General features: G+C 48.2%; 1 protein-coding gene across 1 annotated transcript; it reads left to right on the forward strand.

The window, feature by feature from the left end:
* The first annotated feature begins 577 nt into the window (after window positions 1-577).
* Window positions 578-7421, forward strand: MYORG (myogenesis regulating glycosidase (putative)). Its single transcript, XM_004581039.2, has 2 exons — window positions 578-1018; window positions 4602-7421. Exon 2 carries the CDS (start codon window positions 4678-4680, stop codon window positions 6817-6819), a length of 2142 nt encoding a protein of 713 aa, XP_004581096.2. The 5' UTR covers window positions 578-1018; window positions 4602-4677; the 3' UTR covers window positions 6820-7421.
* The last annotated feature ends 13779 nt before the right edge of the window (window positions 7422-21200 follow it).

The following is a 21200-nucleotide window of genomic DNA, read 5'->3' on the forward strand; positions in this document are numbered from 1 at the left end:
GGAGCCCAAAGTAATGAGTCCCTTGGTCATGCACAAAGATGCATCTACTTCCCTCCCATGAAGGCCTCTCCAGCCAACATTTCCCCAAACTTCAATGCCCTCCTGCATCTCAGGGCACCCAGAGTCCTTCCCACGATCAAAGCCATCTCCCTACACCCAAGTCTCCTGACATCTACTCTCAACACCTGCATCTCAGCCAATCCGACCCCTCCCCGCAACACAAAGACTGTGTTCAGGACCCTTGCTGCCCCCCTGTCTCTAGCCTATGGCTCCAGGAGGGACAGGACCCTATAAATAACCAAGGGGCTGCAGGGGTGCAAAATTCTGAGCAGAAACCCATCTTTTTGGGTCCTGTTTCCAGACTACACCAGTCTGGTGGAAGCAAGGAGGGGGATGGGGTAAAGAGCTTAAGCCCCAGGACTGGTTAGGTTTCCAAGCGCTGTCCGCTAGTTTCTGGGCTGGAAGAACTGCACCTGCCTTGGTCACTCAGATCTTCCCTGAATGCAGCATTCAGGGTCATTACACATAAGGCCTCGGCCTGACCAAAGGAAGCAGTCCCAAAGACCAGAGTTGCGGCTCTCTACCTCTCGTACACACCCCAAACCTGGCTTGGATTTGCAAGAAACCTGACTTTCTGCCGCTGCTGCTTCCTCCAGAACTACATTTCCCAGCTAGGAGGCCACGCAGGGGGAGGCGGGCCTGAGAAGCCAGGGGCAGAGCACAGAGCGGCGGGAGAGCGGCCAGGGCTAAGGGCGGGGCCTCGGGTCGGCGTGATGACATAGGAGGAGGGGTCGGCTGCCAAGGGGCGGGCTGGACCCCGAGAGGCCGGAGGAGAGACTGGGCAGCTGGGCGTGGCCAAGTCATCCAGAGGCGGGGCCCGAAGAAGGGCTCCGCTCTGTGCAGAGCCTGGCAGCTGCGCCTACCCAGGCGCGGTGGCCGCCCAAGTCCCGCTCTCATCAAAGGGGATCTGCGGGAAGCTCCCTTCACCCGCACTTCTGACGGGGCGTCCTTGCTGTCCGTGAGTGAGCCCAACGGGAGGACTTGGGGAGGAACAGAGGAGCTACTGAGGAAGCACGCTCTCTGAACTTTGGCTCCTCCGGATTAGTGAGTAAAGCGAGCTTGGCCACCTGGGCCGCGGTTCCCAGCGGGTGACAGGTCGCTTGACCTCAATCTGTCCCTTAGTTCCGCTGTAGCTGTCGGGCGCGGTGCCGAGGGCGGAGTATTCCCGGCTGTGTAGACGCAGTCACTCGATCCCCACGGATCCTGTCGCCTACAGGGGAGGAGAATGGACCGGATTGAGTTCCCTTTGACATTTCCACCCCACCCTCACCCACCCCCACGAACTGTGTCCCACAAACAACTATGCTGCATTCCCTCCCCCTCACTTGAGCTGGGCTGGGCCCTCACCCTCAGACAAGGCTAGGGGCTGGCAGCCAACAGGGAGGTCAGGTGTCCTGCGGGAAGAGGCTCCGCGAGGGCGGAGCACAGGATGTTGCGTCCTTGCAGACCCCACCTGCTCCCACAGTCCTGTGGTTGGTCAGGTGCTGGAGGTGGCAGATAACAGGGGTCTGTAAGCTCCATGGCCAAACCAGAGCCTCAGACACTGCCTCGATACTAGATGTCATTAAAATTGCCTCTTTCTCACCCCACGAGGCCTTTCTGGTCTGTCCAGAGCCAACCAGCAGCACCGGTCCTTCCAAAGACAGGCCTCACTCGCCTCCTGCACATCTGATGGAAACCTCTCCGCCACACAGAACTTGCTATCCCTGCATTCAGACAGCCAGGCCGACCATTAACACTCATCCTCTAAAACGTAACTTGCTTAGCGCAGAGGTAGGATTTTGGATCCAAGCAACTTTGCTATCCTGAGTAACTTTAGATGAGTTTTCTTTGGTTTGGTGCCCCTGTTTCCTCTTCGGTAAAAGCAGAACTGTGCCACTGCCCCACAAGGTTGATAGGGTTGGATGGTTATGTTGGCATTCGGGAAACCTAACCTTTGGCCCCCATAGACTGGATGCTCAGGCCTGAGTCCTCTGGTCACCAAAGAACCAAGTGTTGGTGAGGCCTCCAGCAGTGGTGGGACAGAATAACACGAAAGCTTTGCGAATGAGCGCTCTGTGTCCTACTTAGATATGGTCAATCTCTCTCTTTCTCCCTGTATCCCTCTTTGGTGACATAAGGCAGAGCATGAGAGCTACTGCCTTACATTACCCAAAAGGACTTTCTAACCTGTACTTTCAGGAAGTGGGAGGAAAATGAAGTGGTATAGTTTGAGAGAAAGTGGATATGAGATTGTATCAGATAAACAGGGACTTAAAAAAAAAAGAAACTGAGATAGTTGGAGGGAGGGAGCTCTAAGAATAAGGCTCTGGGGGTTGGCATTGTGGCCCAATGGGTAAATTACCACCTGCCCATTTGAGTCTTGGATGCTTTGTGTATTACCCAGCTCCCTATCAATGCACCTGGGAAAGCAGTAAAAGATGGTTCACTTGGGCCTTGAGCCCCTGCCACCCAAGTGAGAGACCTGGATGGAATTCCTGGCTCCTGACTTCAGCCTGACCCAGCCTTGGTGGTTGAGGTCATGTGAGGCAGTGAACCTGCAGATGGAAGGTCTCTGTTTCTCTTCCAAATAAATAAGCCTTAAATAATAATAAGGCCCTGGGGCACTAGTATCTTGGATTGGGGTATACAGTTGGAGGGGCAGTCTATTAATATCTAGAGTCAGCATTCTGATCTGCACATGGCATTCTTTGTAATCTCTGCATAGGAAGTGAGGACCCCCGAACAGTCCCATCCAGTATCTCCTTGGAAGTTGCTAAGGATTTACAGACATTGGCACCTGGGAGGAAGCTAATTACTGTTTGTCAGTCCCCCTCTGTTCTTCCTCCCAGCTGGAGCAGTTAGGCAGCTGGTTGGCTGGCAGTGTATGTGCCTGCGTGTGCACCTGGCTGGTGCGGCTGCTTTGCTGGACTCTGCCCTGAAGGCTGTGACAGGAGGGTTCGGTGGCCTTGAGCGGCAGGCTAGGACGCGTACCCTCCCCCAAGCCTGTGTTTCCCTAAGTCATACCTGCATGTTTAGCAAACAGTATGAGAGTTTGTGTGTATAGTGGTGGCTATCTGATCGATGGAGAATTGGAAGGCAGAAAAGAGACACTAGCCCAGATTGAGTGGGTGAAATCTCATGCAGAAGGTGTCTTGAAGGATTTTCACTGGGGGAGGACTGATAAGATGGGTCTGGCTGGAAAAGCAATTAGAATGAAGCTGAGACCAATCATGCCTGCAGCTTCCACCACCAAACTTGCCCTTCTGAATTGCATCATGGAGCTCATGAGTAGCTCAAGAAGCTCCAGACAGGGGTGACTGATAAGGTTTCCCAAAAATCACTATGGTTGCTTCCAGCAGAACGCACTGAAGAGAACGAGGTTGGGTGCAGGGAAGCGTATTGGAAGTGCTCCAGGAATACAAGGGAGAAGTGACAGTGGATGGGGGACAGAGACCGGGAAGGAGATAGCTGACCTCGGATGTGGTGCTGGGAGCACAGCAGGAAGGTGGCCAGGGAACGGAGCTTTTCGTGGTAGATGCCCAGTGCTTGGTGGAGTCTGACAGCAAAGGGAGACAGATGGGAGAGGCTACCCATACCAAACAGGATCCTGCCCCAGTGCAATGTTTGAACTCACCTACTCTCTCCAATACGGGGTCCTGAGATCGAGTCTGGTTGTGGTGTCTTTTTTTTTAAGATTTATTTTAATTACAAAGTCAGATATATAGAGAGGAGGAGAGACAGAGAGAAATATCTTCTGTCCGATGATTCACTCCCCAAGTGACCACAACGACTGGTGCTGTGCCAATCCGAAGCCAGGAGCCCAGATCTTCTTCCGGGTTTTCCACACGGGTGCAGGGTCCCAAGTCTTTGGGCAGTCCTCGACTGCTTTCCCAGGCCACAAGCAGGGAGCTGGATGGGAAGTAGAGCTGCCGAGATTAGAACCAGCGGCCATATGGGATCCCAGCAAGTTCAAGGCGAGGACTTTAGCTGCTAGGCCACGGTACCGGGCCCTGGGTGTCTTTAATCTCCAGATTCCATCTGCTTTCTGACTTTCTGATTCCATGTCATATTTATGTGAGCTGAAATATCCCTGAGCTATCCCCACTTCCCTTCTGCCTGGATCCCTCCTCTCCCCAGCCTACAGACCTGTTCAAAGTTCCAAGTTGCTGGAAGGACCATTCTCCTGATGTACCATGACCTTACCTCTAGGATACCCTCTCTGGTCCCTTCCCTCTTCAGTCTCAACCACACCCACACCAGGAGGGTCTGCCTTTGTGATCCTCGGTTTGTTTCTCCAGCAGGGAAATAAAGGAGGAGGACAGAGTAAATGCCATCTCCTAGTTGCATGCCACTCTCCATTCACATGGCTAGCACTGGGACCATGAGAAAGAATGTATAACAGAGACTCTCCTGGTAAGAGTCTCCCCTTTGCTGCCTCTCAAGCCCTTAGACCCCAGGGTACAACCTTCCCAAAGTACCCAATCTCCTATTGTGTGACAGCAAATGGTATATATGATTAAATGAGGAAGCTCAGTTCAATCTCTTTCTCCCCTTTCCAGACTACGCAGGCCAGGTTCAGAGGGGCGTGGCTGAGTGGTGCCCACCGCCCTCTGGTTCCTTAACCGCTGGGGACGGATGTCCCATAACCCCCAGGAGAAAAACCAGGCTTATCCCCGCCGCCGCCCTGGTTTCCACGCAGATCCTCAGCACACTGACGTGGCCGCCATGTACACCTTCCTACCGGATAACTTCACCCCTGCCAAGCCCAAGCCGTCCAAAGAGCTGAGGCCGCTGCTGTGCTCGGCGGCGCTGGGTTTGCTGCTGGTGCTGGCCGCCATTGTGGCCTGGTGCTATTACACCGCTTCCCTACGCAAGGCAGAACGCCTGCGCGCAGAGCTTCTGGACCTCAACCTCGGCGGCTTCTCCATCCGCAACCAGAAGGGCGAGCAGGTGTTCCGCCTGGCCTTCCGATCCGGGGCGCTGGACTTGGACTCGTGTGGCCGCATCGGTGCTGTGCTTAGCTGCTCCCGCACCGCCGACGGGCGCCCCCTGCACTTCTTCATCCAGACCGTGCGGCCCAAGGACACTGTCATGTGCTACCGCGTGCGCTGGGAGGAAGAGGCAGCGACGCCAGGGCGGGCGGTGGAGCACGCCATGTTCCTTGGCGACGCACCAGCGTACTGGTATGGCGGCGCCGAGATGAGGACACAACACTGGCCAATTCGCCTGGAGGGCCAGCTGGAGCCGCAGCCTTTTGTCACCAGCGATGTCTATTCCTCTGACGCTGCGTTCGGTGGCATCCTTGAGCGCTACTGGTTATCCTCCCGCGCTGCTGCTATCAAAGTCAACGACTCAGTGCCTTTCCACCTGGGATGGAACAGCACCGAGCGGTCGCTGAGGCTGCAGGCTCGCTACCACGACACACCCTACAAACCACCCATCGGTGGCCCCCAGGGGCCAGAGCTAAGCTACCGCGTGTGCGTGGGCTCAGACGTGACCTCCATCCATAAGTACATGGTGCGGCGCTACTTCAACAAACCTTCCAGGGTGCCCGCACCCCAGGCCTTCCGAGACCCCATTTGGTCCACGTGGGCGCTGTATGGGCGTGCGGTGAACCAGGACAAGGTGCTGCATTTTGCCCAGCAGATCCGCCAGCACCGCTTCAACAGCAGCCACCTGGAAATCGATGACATGTACACGCAAGCTTATGGCGACTTCGACTTCGACGAGGCCAAGTTCCCCAATGCCAGTGATATGTTCCACCGGCTGGGTGAAGCTGGCTTCCGCGTCACGCTCTGGGTGCACCCATTCGTCAACTACAACTCATCACGCTTCGGCGAGGGCGTGGAACGCGAGCTGTTCGTGCGCGAGCCCACGGGCCGGCTGCCCGCGCTGGTGCGTTGGTGGAACGGCATTGGCGCTGTGCTGGACTTTACGCGCCCGGAGGCCCGGGACTGGTTCCAGGGACACCTGCGGCGGCTGCGTTCGCGCTACTCAGTGGCCTCCTTCAAGTTCGACGCGGGGGAGGTCAGCTACCTGCCGCGGGACTTCAGCACCTACAGGCCACTATCGGACCCCAGCGTGTGGAGCCGGCGCTATACCGAGATGGCGCTGCCCTTCTACTCGCTGGCCGAGGTCCGCGTGGGCTACCAGTCGCAGAACATCTCCTGCTTCTTCCGCCTCGTGGACCGCGACTCGGTGTGGGGTTATGACTTGGGGTTACGCTCGCTCATCCCCGCCGTACTCACCGTCAGCATGCTGGGCTACCCGTTCATCCTGCCGGACATGGTGGGAGGCAACGCGGTGCCTGAGCGCACGGCGGGCGGCGGCACCGTGCCAGAGCGAGAGCTCTACGTGCGCTGGCTGGAGGTGGCCGCCTTCATGCCGGCCATGCAGCTCTCCATCCCGCCCTGGCACTACGACGCCGAAGTGGTGGCCATCGCGCACAAGTTCGCCGCGCTGAGGGCCTCGCTTGTGGCGCCGCTGCTGCTGGAGCTGGCGGGCGAGATCACCGACACCGGCGACCCCATCGTGCGCCCCCTTTGGTGGATCGCTCCTGGTGACGAGACGGCTCACCGCATCGACTCACAGTTTCTCATTGGAGACACGCTGCTGGTGGCGCCGGTGCTGGAGCCCGGCAAGCAGGAACGCGATGTCTACCTGCCCGCTGGCAAGTGGCGCAGTTACAAGGGCGAGCTTTTCGACAAGACGCCAGTGCTGCTCACCGATTACCCGGTCGACCTGGACGAGATAGCCTACTTCACCTGGGCGTCTTGACCCGGCCCAGAGCCCCAGAACCAACCCCCTCACACACACACACCACCAGCCTTAACTCCAGTTTCCTGCAGACCTTGGTCCCCTCCACACCCTTGCGGGGTGACTCTGGGGCGCCCCCACCCTCTGTACCACCCACTAAGGGGATGCTTACTTGCATTCCCGCCGCTGTAGGTGGGGCCTAGAGAGAGAGGGTGCTGGCCCAATGTACAAGGCAAACAGCCCCCTACCCTGCACACTCACTCCGGTCTGCAGGAACTTCCTCCCTTGGGCTGGACACTAAGGAACTGACTAGAAGAAGGTCAGATACGGTCACATTTGAGCCAGTTTTTCCAGCGCGAAGAGAAACCTCTCTTCATTGTGACCTTTGTAGCCACCTTAGTCCTTCTGAGGCAGGGACTTGATCCTCTTGAAGGTTCCTCCCAAAAGTCAAGGCCATGCTTAGAAAGTGTACGTTACTGGAAGCCAGGCTCTGAGTTTCCAGCACTGGCCTGGAGCATGGCTGACCACGTCTTCTCTCCAGCTGGGGACGAAGGCTTAGAGGGATTTGGCCAACTGACAAGGAGGTAGGAGGGTCCTTCCCAAAGAGTAGGAAGGCTAGGCTCAGTGCAGAGCATCCCTTTTGTGCGCTGTGTCTGAAGAAGCCCCTAAGCACTGCACTAAACCATCTGTGTGTACACAGGTGAGCCAAGCCTGACACCACATGTGCCTGAGCGACAGACTCGAAGGGCCACCATGCAGGTAGGGCTCCTTGCTTCATTAAGGAACATGTGTGTGTTAGGGAGGTGAGGATCACACCGTGGGTTCCTGAATCTGTTACAGAACGACCACATCCTCCTCAGGCTGAATGGGCCTGGAGGCAGAGCTCTGGTAGCCTATTTGAGAGAGAAGTGTTGAGCATACTGCCTCCCCCGAGGTCTTCCAGGGAGGCTCTGGAAGGAAATAAACAGTCCTTTCAAGATGCCTCAGCTGCTTGGCTCCCTGTGCGTGGTGGGGGCGTGGCCTAGACGGGAGCAGTGTTCTTGTGGTGCATGAGCTACACACACCCATTGCACCTGCAAACACACACACCTCGTAAGGTTTTTCATCCCAGTCGTTTTTTCCTTTGTGAGAATAACCTCGGTCTCAGTGAGTCTTGCCTGACTTTGCAGCTGAGTCTAGGCAAAGAGTGGCTTGTGAGGGGCGAGCAGGTGGGAAATGGAGTAGAGTCTGGACAATATGCACAACAGAACCAGTTCCGCACTCCTAGGAAATGCAACCCCTTGTCCACCCTTCTACCCTTTTTATTTTTTTTTTCTCAGTGAAAGCTTTCAGGTCTTCACAGATGCAAACCCTGAGTGCTGAATCCCTCATCTATGAACTAGGACCTTGAATAAGCTGCTTGTCCTCCGCTGAGCCTCAGTTTTCTTGTCCCTAAACTGATGTTACTGATGCCTACCTCCAAGATGATCGTGAGAATTGTAAGCACACACCTATGTGAAGTGCCTGGCACAGAGTAGGTGCTCAATAAAAGATAACTCTTATTTTCTTGCTTGAAAACCAAGATCCTTTCAGATCCCAGCTTCTAACAAAACAGGCTTCCCCTGGACTTGCTTGTGAAATCAGCTGTTTGCATGCAGCACCCAGTTGAACTGAGTTTTGTGCTAAAGGGCACTGTGGTCCAGGAGAAAGGGAAGGGAAGAGGTACCTAAAGATAGCACATCAGGAACCAGGATGCCATGTCCATGGGAGGTGGAGGGTGTATAGAATAAGTTTGTCTCTCCTTTTTACAAGAGTGTTTCCCCTCTGCCAATCATTACTGACCCTTGAGGGTCACCAGGTGTGGAAAAGTTAACTGGGAAGTTCTCTAACTGGATAAGGACATGACTTACACTTGAGTGGCCCTCGGGCTTTTTATGCAACTTGAAGTCAGTTTACCTAACCTTGATTTCTTCATCTTTTAAGGATTTTTAAATTTTTATTGGAAAGTCAGATATACAGAGAGGAGGAGAAATGGAGAGAAAGATCTTTTCACTGCTAGTTCACTCCCCAAGTGGCTGCAATGGCTGGAACTGAGCCAATCCAAAGCCAGCAGACAGGAGCTTCTTCCGGGTCTCCCATGTGGGTGCAGGGTCCCAAGGCTTTGGGCCATCCTTGACTGCTTTCCCAGGCCACAAGCAGGGAGCTGGATGGGAAGCAGGGTCGCCAGGACATGAACCGGCACCTGTATGGGATCCCAGTGCATGCAAGGCAAGTACTTTAGCGACTAGGCTATCACGATGGGCCTAGTTTCTTCATCTTTAAAAATTGAATCCCTTGTAACTGATTTAGCTGCCTCCCAGGAAGCCAAGCATCACATTTGAGCACAAGTTAAAGTCTTAGCTATTCACCTTCTCCAGCCCTGTGCTAAGGCAAATGGGAATGCAGTGGAAGATGGCTCAAGTGCTTGGGCTACCCCCACAAACTGGGTGACCCAAATGGCATTCCAAGATTCTGTCATCAGCCTGGCCTAGCCTAACAGTTATGGCTATGTAGGGAGTATACCAGCAAATGGAAGCTCTTTCTCTCTTTCCCTGTCATTCTGCCTTTCAAGTAAATAAATACATCCTTAGCAAAATAAAATGAAATTCTTGATTCATTGAGATGTGTTTGTAAAGCACTTAGGCAAGAGTTGGCAAAGAAAAAATGTTCAGTTAGTGGTCATTCCTAGTAACTCTTGTTATAAAAGGAAAATAAAAAGAGAACAGCTTTGGTGAGAACCTGAATTATCCAGTGTGGTAGCCACTAGACACATACGAATTCTTTCTTTCTTTCTTTCTTTAACTTATCTGAAAGACACACACACAAAGATACCTTCCATTTGCTGGTTCACTCCCTAGATGCTCACAAGTTAGGATAGAGTCAGGCCAAAAGCAGGAGCCTGAAATTAAATCCAGGTGTCCTAGGCAGGTGGCAGGGACTCACGTACCTGAGCCATCACCTGCTGCCTCTCAGAGTCTTCAGTGGCAGGAAGCTGAATAGGGGAGTAGGACTGGGACTCGAACCCACACTTGAACTCAGGCACTTCAATATGGGATGCAGGTGTCCCAGGAAGGAGCTTATCCCACTGTGCCACATGATGGAAGAGCTCTCTCTGTCTCTCCTTCTCTTCCTCTTTCTCTCTGCTTTTCAAACATTTTTAAAAATGAGTTAACATTTAAAATCCAGTTCTCTAGGCACGCTGGCCAAATGTCCAATGCTCTAACGCTGTATGTGATTGATGACTAAGATATTGGACAGTGCGGTTTACAGAATGTTTCCACAATTGCAAAGATGTTCTGTTGGACAGCTCTGGACCAAGCAGTGTGTACTGCCTGAGAAGGCATGAGTAGGAAGAAAGTAATCTATAGAGGCACCCTGGGGAAGGGGTATCCTTTAGATAGGCATTGCAGGCAGACAGAGCTGTCTTTCAGTCTGCATGGAGAGGGGACACGTGGTGTACTATGCTTACCGAGTAGCCTCTGTACCCTGGGGCAGGGACAAAGGCTAGGGTGTCCCTGTCTGCCAAATTCCAGAAAATTAGCCCTTGTCTTGGTATCAGATCTCTAACTGGGCCTTTGCCATTGACCCCATTCATCACAAATGTACAAAGGAACAAACTGAAGTTTGAAGAGAGGAAGGCTTTGGCCTGCAGACACAAGAAATATTAGTAAACAAGGTTGAGCTAGAGCCTTAGAGCCCTACTTTCAGCGGCCTGGACTCTCAGACCCAGCATTGCAATGACATGGTGCAGCTGCAACCTGTGCACTTCCAAGAATGAGAGCCAGCTGAAATGCGAATCACCAAAGCTGCCACTCAATTATACCGACTCCAGGCCAAGCATAAGAAGTTGAGAGGGGAGGGCTAAAATGTTAGAATCCTTAACAAACAGCCAAGTGTTGGAAGAAAGGAGAAGGATGTGGGCTGGAAGTTACCCCTGTCCCTGCTCTCCAGGTCACAAACTCTGGCCCCCTTGACTTGCCCCCAGCCCTGCCAGCACCTCTTGAGCATTCCAAGTTTCTCCCTTTTCGCCAGTATAACTGGATCTGGGGAGTCTTATGCTGTTCCACAGAGCTTCCAGAAGAATTGTCAAGAATTGGTGGCCCTTGGTGCTCTATGGCATAGCAGGTAAAGCCTCTACCTGTGGTGCCGTGCCATCCCATATGGTCCCTACTTCAAGGCCTGGCTGTTTCACTTCCAATCCAGCTCCCTGCTAATAAGCCTGAGAAAGCAGCAGACAGCCCAAGGACTTGGGTCCACACCCACGTGGGAGATCTGGAAGATCCTCCTGGCTCCTGGCTTTCTGGCCAGTCCTGCTCCAGCCAGTCCAGTCACTTGGGGAGTGAACCAGCAGATAAAAGATCTCTGTTGCTCGCTCTCATTCTCCTGCTATCTCACTCTGTCTCTCCTCCTAAGAATAATTCTTAGGAAAAAAAATGATGTCCCCTACTCCTAAGATTGGGGGAAATTGATATGCAGCACTGGGAAACTCATTTCACCCAAGGTTATAGGGAGGGATGGAGTAGACACTGCTGGAAACCTGGGGCAGTGACCTCGGCTCCTGTTCTGTGATCTGTGTTCCAGAGAACTTGCCCCCAACACCAGAGGAGTGGGCTGAGCCTCAGCTAGGCCTCTTCGAGTGTAGCATGTGGGTTTTCTAGAAGAATTGTTGCCCTTGTTTCCCAGGATCTAGGTAAAGCATCCCTGACCTCAGCTGACCGTCCTCACCAAGCTCCAAGTCCAAGGCAAATGGCGATCTCCCTACTCTGCATGCAGACCGATCGATTCCAGGCTGAACGATTGCAGTGGCCTCCTCCATCTTTTCCTTTTTGGACCCTTCAATCAACACGGCAGCCAAGACATCTTTCTGAAATTCAATCATGTCACTTGGAAAAAAAAATCCAAGCTCTGGCATTTAAGGTTGCTAAAAATCTGGATCCTTCTCACACCTCTGTCTGTTTCATATACACACAAGCATATTTTGCAAAGCATCTGAAGAAATATTACCTTCTGCTCTGGGAACAGCTGCACAGCCATCCCTGCCAGAAGTCTGCTTAGACTCAGCCTTGAAGAAAAACACAGTGGCAACTGTGTGCTTTTCCTTTCCTGCCATTGTTGGACCCAGTGGGGTTTCTGCTGACACCCTACCCTAGCCTGTACACACCCTGGCTCCCAAGGAACAGGCTGTTTTTATTTTAAGGCTAGTCACTGACTTCATCCTGCCCACAGATCTTGCCAGCAGTTTGAGCGGAGGGGAGAATATTTGGCTTCAGGTGGCAAGTCCCAAGTTTGGCTCTAGGTAGGGTCAGGGGAGCTTGGGGAGAAGACAGAAGAGGAGGACCTGTCTGTGGGTGGCTCTCGTAGGGAACAGAACAAGTCTGTGCCCAGGGTCCTTGGGCTAAGCTTCCTTCCTAGGCCCCTTTCCCCTCCCCAGGGAGCCCAGCTGGGAACTTCCTTTAACACAATCAACATAATTGCAAGTAGGAAAAGGGGTGAACGTGGGGGATGGGAAGCAGAGTAGGGGGGTTGATGGAAAGGCCAGAGAGTGGGTCTCTCTGGGCACCTATCCCCTAACCTTGAGGGGCAGGAATGGGGTAGCATGGTTCTCATGCCCTCTTCTAGAAAAGAAAGAGTAGGTTGGGTCAGAGGCTAGATAGCTGGAGAGGGCAGCCTCTACTCACCTGGGCCTACATTTGCACAGGAGTTCCAGATAAAGTTCTCCCTCAGTAACTACATTATAATTTCAATCCTAGAGGTCTTTGGCAGAGGTGTAATTGTTTTCAGGAGGGCATTTCGGCATATCCAGAGCCTCCATTACATGCCCTGAGGAGCAGGGGAACTTAATGCTACTGTATAGGGGTAAATCTACCGTGTGCTGCTTCATGCTGGGTGTTTGAGGTGGTGGTGGGGACAACAACTGCTACTCAGGAGAAGCCTGTTTGGGAGTGGGTGGGGCTGCCATCTGAATTTCTTCTTTGATCTAGGACCCCACATGTTCCAAGCATGGCACAGAATCCAGACAAGAATTTTGTGCCTCTTGTTCAAGGACAGAGAAACTTCCAGTTTGTATAAAACATGATTTTATTAAATTGTGATTTTGCTATATGTTGGCTTCTGAGAAAAAAAATCCAAAGAGCAAAATATATTTTTCTATTAAAAAGTGATATTCAACAATAAGCAATGGTTAAAGACATTTGATGTGTTTAATGAGATGTATCTGTCATTTCAAAATAAATGCGAGGAAAAGGGTTGGGACTGTGGAAGATCATCCTTCTGCTGGTTTACCCCTCAAATGACTGCGACAACTGGGTCTGGATCAGGCTGCAGCAAAAAGCCAGGATTCCCATCTCTCTCATGGAAATGGTCCAGCACGTGGGTGACAGAAGTTCAGACACTCAGGCTGTCTTTTGCTGCTTTCCCAGGCACATTATCAGGGAACTGGATCGGAAGAGGAGCATCGGGACTAAAATCAGAACTCCCACATGGGATGCCAGAATCATCAGCAGAGCCTTCACCTGCTGCGCAACACCAGCCCCTACAACTTGACACACTTGGAAGGAACTTCAATTATTATTATGATTTAGCTTAACTTTAAATTTGACGTAAAACAAACAAAAAGCTGAAAAACACATGGAGTGTAAACTGTCAAGATTGGAGAGCTAGACAATTCCACAATATTTGGAGACTTCAATGCACACTTTCTTTTTTAATATTTATTTATTTATATTTGAAAGGCAGATTTTACAGAGGAGAGGTAGACAGAGAACATTTGTCATCCACTGGTTTACTCTTCACATGGCTGCAATGAGACCTGAGTTGATCCAAAGCTAGGAGCCAAGAGTCTCTTCAGGGTCTCCCTTGTGGGTACAGGGTCCCAAGGACTTGGGAAAATCCTCTACTGCTTTCCCAGGCCATTGACGCAGAGCTGGCTCTTATATGGAATAGCCAGGACACAAATTAGCATCCATATGGATGGAAGATTAACCTGTTGAACCATCGTGCTGGCTCCAATACCACTAATGCATAGAACGAGTAGACAGAAGATGAGCAAGATCTGAATAGTACAAAACAACTAGTCCTAGCAAGCAGCCACAATATATTTGATGAATAACAGTAAAACATCCATTCTTAAGAGCACATGGAACATTTTCTAGGATAAACTATCTGTTATTCCATAAAACAAGTCTCAATACATTTAAAAGAATTGAAATCATACAAAGTATATTCCCTGGTCACAATGGAATGAAATTAGAAATCAATAACAGAAGGAAATTGGGGACATCAACAAATGTGTGGAATTTAAACAATACATTCCTGAATAACCAACGGTCGAAGAAGAATTCACAAGGGAAATTAGGAAATGCTTTGAGATGAATGGAAATGAAAATATACTAAAACTTATATGAGGTAGTGAAAGCATTAGTTGGAGGAAGATTTACTGCTGTAAACACCTATATTTAAAAAGAAGACGTTACATAAAACGGAATGAAGGGTCCTCAAAACATGAAAAATAAAACCCCAAATAGTCAGCAACCACTCTTCTTAATATATAGCCAAAGGACTGAAGTATGTCAAAGAGATCTCTTCAATCCATATTCATTCCAGTATCATTCACAACAGCCAAGATATGAAATTAACCTAAGAGCCCAGGGACAAATGAATGCATAAAGAAAATGTGGAATACATATTCAATGGAATACAAGTCAATCTTTTACATGAAGGAAGGAGTGGGCATTTGGCCAAACTAGTTAAGATGCCCACATCCCACACTGGAGTGTATGGGTTCCTGAGCCAGCTTTGATTCCAGCTTACTGCTAATGTGCATCATGGAAGGCTGCACTTAATGCATTGAATATTAAACTCATAGAGGGCGAGTTTCCAGCGTCTGGCTTTGGCCTTGCCCAGTCCCAGCTCTTGTGGGTATTTGAGGACTGAACCAGCAGATGAGAGTATTTTTCTCTCTCCCTCCCTCTTAAATTTAATAAATACAAGTTTTTAAGAAGGATGACAACCCATTACATATGGCAAATGCTGGAGGACATTAACCTAAGCTATAAGCCTAGCACAAGAAGACAAATGCTGTATAATCTCATGTTTATGTGAAATTTGAAAAAGTAGAAACCACACCAGCAGAGAAGAAAAAGATGTTTACAAGGATTCGGTGGGGGCGGGGATGGAGAGAAGTTAGTCAATGGTAAAAAGTTTCAGTTTGACTTAATGAATAAATTCTAGGAATCTATGATTGTAAGGCACGGTGACTACAGATAATAATGTCTCATAGTTGTATAGAAAGCTAAGAATCTAGGGGTGGGTGTTAGGCATAGCAGTTAAGTCATTGCCTAGGACGCTCGCATTCATGTCAGATTGCCTGGGTTTGAATTTTGCTGTTTCTGATACCAGATTCCTACTAATGCCTGCCCTAGGAGGCAGTAAGGAATGGCTCAAATGTTTGGGTCCCTGCTACTCATGAAGGAGATCCTGGATTGAGTTCCAAATTCTTGGCTTTCGTCTGTTCCAGTGCTGGTGGTTGTTCACATTTGGGAATGGGAGATCTCTGTCTTTTATCTTTATACTTTTAAATAAATTTTTAAAATAAAAACTTAATTAATTAATTAATTCAAAATTATGTAAAAAAAGGAGAGTCAAAGATTGAGAGAAGGCAGACTCATTGCTGATGCATCAGCAGGTTCCTCGAAACACCTGTAAAAAAAAAGGAATCCAAACCAAATAAATAAATAAAATTTAAAATACAAATAAAAAAATAAGGAATCCAGGGCCTGGTGCAATGGCTCAGTGGCTAAATCCTCACCTTGCAAATGCCAGGATCCCATATGGATGCCAGTTCATGTCCTGACTATTCTTCTTTCCTTCCATCTCCCTGCTTGTGGCCTGGGAAAGCAGTGGAGGATGGCCTAAAGCCTTGGGACCCTGCGCCTGTGTGGGAGACCTGGAAGAAGTTCCTTGCTCCTGGCTTTAGATCAGCTCAGCTCCAGTCATTCAGCCACTTGGGGAGTGAATCAATGAACAGAAGATCTTCCTCTCTGTCTCTCCTGCTCTCTGTATATCTGACTTTCCAATAAAAATAAATTTTAGAAGTGTTAGAAAAGGAGCAGCCAGGACACAATCCAGCAAGCCTATGAGATGCTGGCATTGTGGCATGCAGTGGCCTTACCTGTTATGCCACAATGCCAATCCTTATAATTTCTTAAGCAAGATATTTAGGCTATTATTTCACTTTTTTTTCTTTTTCTGGCTCAGCATTGTGGCACAATGGGTAAAGTCACCCATGCTAGATCATCATTCCATATGCCAGCTATCTTACCTCTGATCCAGTTCCTCGCTAATGTTCCTAGCACCAAAGTGGAAGATGGTCCATATGCTCAAGACTCTGCTTCTACATGGGAAACATAATGTGATGCTGGCATAATGATAGATATGTTGTTCAGAGGAACAAAATTGAGCATCCTGAAATATGGTCAAATAAATTTTTGATAAGGGTGCCAAGACCGGTCACCCCAATGTGCCTCCTGAGAGGCAGGTGGGACCCTTACACCTACATGAGGGACTTAGTTTAGGCTCCTGTCAGGTCCAATCTGTCATTGCAGACATTCAAGGAGTGAATCAGTACATGGGAGCTCTTTCTGTCTCTATCAAATAAAATAAAAAAACTCACAAGTGACACAAGGAAAAAAGTAGATCCACTTAAATTATTAAAATTGAAAACTTCATGACTTTAAAATGTATCCTCGAGAAAGAGAAAAGAAGGATTGGCATGTGTCAGAGCAGATTAAGCCAAATCTTGTGATGCTCAGCTTTGGATGCAGCGTCCTGCTCCTCACACGCAAGACCTGGTTTCAGCCTGGTCCAGATGTGTCCAATATAGTCGTTCGGATAGTGAAGCCGTGAATAAATTTATCTTTTTCTTCCTCTCTCTATCACTATTGCTTCCTTTCTTTCTTTTTAAGATTTATTTGTTTCTATTGGAAAGTCAGATTTACAGAGAGGAGCAGAGACAGAGAGAAATATCTTCCATCTACTGGTTCACTCCCCAAGTGACCACAACAACTGGAGCTGAGCTGATTCAAAGCCAGGAGCCAGGAGCTTTACCCAGGTCTCCCAGGTAAGGGCAGAGCACTGGATGGGAAGCAGGACTACTGGTGCCCCTATGGGATCCTGGTGCACACAGAGTAAGGACTTTAGCCACTAAACTACCACGTCAGGCCACACTATTGGTTTCAATAAATAAATACAGCTTTTTTGAAAAATTGAAAAGAGTCCAAAGAATGGAAGAAAATTATTGCACATTATATATCTGATAAGGAACTTGTACCTGGAATGTACAAAGAACTTTTATAAGCCGAAATAAAAGGACAAATTTTTTTTTTAATTTTTCTTCAAAAAAATTAAGAAAGGACCCAGATAGATATTTCTCCAAAGAAGTTAAACAAGTGATCAAGTGGCCAAAACACACATGAAAATATGTTCCAAATCATTAGTTATCTGGGCAATGTGAATCAAAAACACTATGAGGAGGTATCACTTCCCACTTTATTTTAGGATGGCTTAAAATAAAGATGTAAGAACAAGTGATATTGGAACCCTCATGCATTGTTGGCAGAAATGTAAAAGGTGCAGCCACTTTGGAAAACAACTTGGCAGTTCCTCCCGAGGCTAAACATAGAATTGTCCTACGCCACTGCCATTCCACTCCTGGGCATTGCATCCAAGGGCATGAAAACATAGCCACACAAAAACTTGTACACAACACTCACCACTGCGTTGTTCATTATAAGTAAAACATGAGAACAATCCAAATGTCCATTTTTTAGGCAGCAAGGAAAACATCAGCCTGTATTTAAAAGAAGGGCTGTAGAATAAAAACGGGAATGGGGTGTGTGTGTGTGTGTGTGTGTGTGTCTGAATGAGGGAAGTGTGGAAACATGTCTTGGAAGCCAAACAGCAAAAGCCAACCCTTATTCCAGCACTTTCTTTGGTGGGTCCCAGTGCTCTCCCAGGGGCAGTTTAGGGGCATCTTGCCTGTGTATCTAGGAATCTAATAGGCTTAATAGCACTGTGCTGATAAAGTCCTGGTGGACGGATTTCATGAATTGCAGGCCCAGAAAGTCCTCCACCCAGCAATATCCCAGCAGAGGGACGGGGAAGAAAATTAGTGGGCCACCACCCACATCTGTGAAAATTCTGATGTGAAGCTGACTAGGCTCTCAGTTCTTTCCTGAGATGCCCACCTGCTCCCAGGTGTGGTACTTTCATTACACTTTGCTGCTTTGCTTACTGCCACTTTCACATCTGAAATTATTGTGCTGTGCAAAGACAAGAACCTCTGTTACAGCCAACTCTGGCTAACACATCAACTGATGACTGTGTAGTAGGAAGGGGGTGATGTTGGGTCTTGTCCCATGCCAGAGTGTTTCCATACAATGATAGTGAGCAAACCAGAAGTTCTATTGAAAACAGCGAACCTCCTGATACAGCATTTGCTGGGGGCAATAAGATCCTCCAAAGGAGGCCAAAGCAGCTTGCAAGTGAGGACTCTTCTGTCCCACAAAGTGGAACCAAAAAGAGCAGTTGGTTCTATGTTTGACTGGTTTAAAGGACTGACATTGTGCCCAATTGCAGGGGCTGAAAGCGTCATGGAAGTTTACACTTTTGTTTGGTCTATGAAGATAAAGGAAGGCAGAAACAGAAATGATCGTCCAATCGGTGAGTATTAGGTCTCATTGATTATAAACTGGGGTCAGGGAAACATTTCTGGGCTGCTCTCTGCTTGACAACCTGGTCTGCACTCATCCTTCTTGATGTACTCAAGTTTTGCCAAAAGCAGTTCCCCAAAGAAGCCAGTGATGTCTTCTGTAACCTTGCTCCTTTTTCGCTTCCACATGGACCTTACCTAACTGCGTACTAACCCATGCCAAGCGTCACAACTGGCTAAACAAAATGTAGTGTATCCATACAATGGAATAATTTGAAATACTAATTCACACTACAACATGAATGAATCTTGAAAATCTACCAGGTGAGGGGCACTGGTCACTGAAGACCACACAATGCATGATTCCGTCCGGGTGAAATGTTCAGAATAGGCAAAATCATAGACAGAGTAGGCTGGTGGTTGCCTAGGGCTGGGGGGGCTTGGGGGAAATAGACACTGATTGCTCACGGGTATGATTTTCTTTTGGGGGTAATGAATATGTCCTAAACCCATTGTGTTGGTTGTACAACTCTGTAATTATATTAAAACCCTTGAATCATACACTTCACATTAAACAGGGGTTTTGGATGTTCTAGTAATTATATCTCAGCAAAGTTGTTATAACAAAAATGGAAAGAGGTAATAATACAGACAATGACAAGGATGAATCTTCAAAACATGATCCTTAGTAAAAAAAAATGTAAAATTTTAAAAAATTACCCTAAATCAAGGAAAACAGCCACAAAATGCATAAACATATATAATTTTTTAAAGATTTATTTTTTTTTTATTGGAAAGGCAGAGCTACAAAAAGAAAAAGACACAGAAAGATCTTCCATCTACTGGTTCACTCTCCAAGCAGCCGCAATGGCCAAAGCTGAGCCGATCTGAAGCCAGGGTCCAGCAGCTTCTTCTGGATCTTCCTTTTGGGCCGTCTTCTACTGCCTTCCCAGGCCACAAGCAGGGAGCTGGATGGCAAGTGCAGGATACGAACCGGCACCCATATGGGTGATGAAGATTTAGCCACTAGGTTATTGCACCAGATGCAAATCATATATGGTTTATATGATTCCATTCACATAAAATACAGAGAATAGGAAAATCCACAGACAGAAATGAAAACTAGCGGTAGCCAGGAACTAGAGGATAGCGAGGAGACTGAGGCTCATTGCTAATGAGTACAGGGACTCTTAAGGGGGTGATGGGAATCTTCTAGAATAATAGTGGCAGTTATGATTGCACAACCTTATGAGGAAGCTGAAAACCACTGACTTGTACTATTTGCAGGGGTGACTTTTACAATATATAAATTATATCTCAATTATTGTAAAAATAACCTTCCAGAATAAGCAGAAGCAAGGTTTCCTGATTCGAGCTGTAGAATTTGCCGAGTAACCTTTGTCACCCCCTGATTATTTCACCCTTATAATCAACAGACTTGATCCGTTGTTTGTTTCTGCCTGGGGCTTGGTCCAACCAGGCGAAGGAATAGCTGTGACCTGAATGTCCTTTTCCAACTGGAATAGATTTTACTTTCTCTTTGGCCCCTCCTTTCCTATCTCCCTGCCCTTTGAAACTTAAGTTCTGTTAAAAATTACATCTGCTCTCAAAGAACTGTGTTAGCTTTGAACATTTCTAGTTTTTACTCCCTTTGGAAGTCTGTTTTCAAAACTAGCCCTTTTTAATCACATGGTACAGTAAATAGAAATGAAAATGTTTTAAAAGTCATCTTTGTACAAAGGCAATCCATCATCATTCTAGAACATTTGGAAAATTCATAAAAGTACGGTAAGGGGGAAAGAGCAACCCTTAACTCAACACCCAGAAAAAAGCACTCTTTAAAAAAAGATTATTTGGTTATTTGAACTGACAGATACAATGGTGTACATCCACTGGGTACAGCACGTTGTTAAGTATACACATGTCTACGATGTGGAATGGTTTTAAATTTGGCCAATTAATAGGTACATATAAATAGTTGTTATTTTGGGGGTGATAACACCCAACTTGTACTCTTCACGTTTTTTTTGAAACGCTATATATCCTCATTAGACATAGTCACCACACTTTACAACAGATCCGGAAAGAACCATTCTTATTAACGCCCTTTTAGTTTTCTTAGCTTGATTGCCTAGTTGAGATCATACTCATATTCATTATTTCCAATTTTTTTCCCAGCAAAATTTCAAACATAGAGAAAAGTTGCAAGTCTAGCATAATGAACCTCCATATTATCATCATCTTAAGTCAACAGTTGTCAAATTTTTTAAAGATTTATTTTTATTGCAAAGTCAGATATACAGAGAGAAGGAGAGACAGAGAGAAAGATTTTCCATCTGATATTTCACTCCCCAAGTGACCTCCCCAAGTGACCACAATGGCTGGTGCTACGCCCATCCAAAGCAGGAGCCAGGAGCTCTCCAGGTCTCCCACGCGGGTGTAGGATCCCAAGGCTTTGGGCCGTCCTCGATTGCTTTCCCAGGCCACAAGCAGGGAGCTGGATGGGAAGTGGAGCTGCTGGGATTAGAACCTGCGAGTATATGGGATCCCGGCAAGTTTAAGGCGAGAACTTTAGCCTCTAGGCCACCGTGCCGGGCCCGAGTTGTTAAAGTTTTGGTAAATATATATATAAATATATATAAAAGATTTTTAAATTTATTTTTATTGGAAAGGCAGA

This window comes from Ochotona princeps, chromosome 14 (genome assembly GCF_030435755.1).
Source record: "Ochotona princeps isolate mOchPri1 chromosome 14, mOchPri1.hap1, whole genome shotgun sequence".
NCBI lineage: Eukaryota > Metazoa > Chordata > Mammalia > Lagomorpha > Ochotonidae > Ochotona > Ochotona princeps.

Coding starts and splice junctions, on each gene's coding strand:
- MYORG (XM_004581039.2), top strand. CDS start 4,678: ATGTCCCATAACCCCCAGGAGAAAAACCAGGCTTATCCCCGCCGCCGC.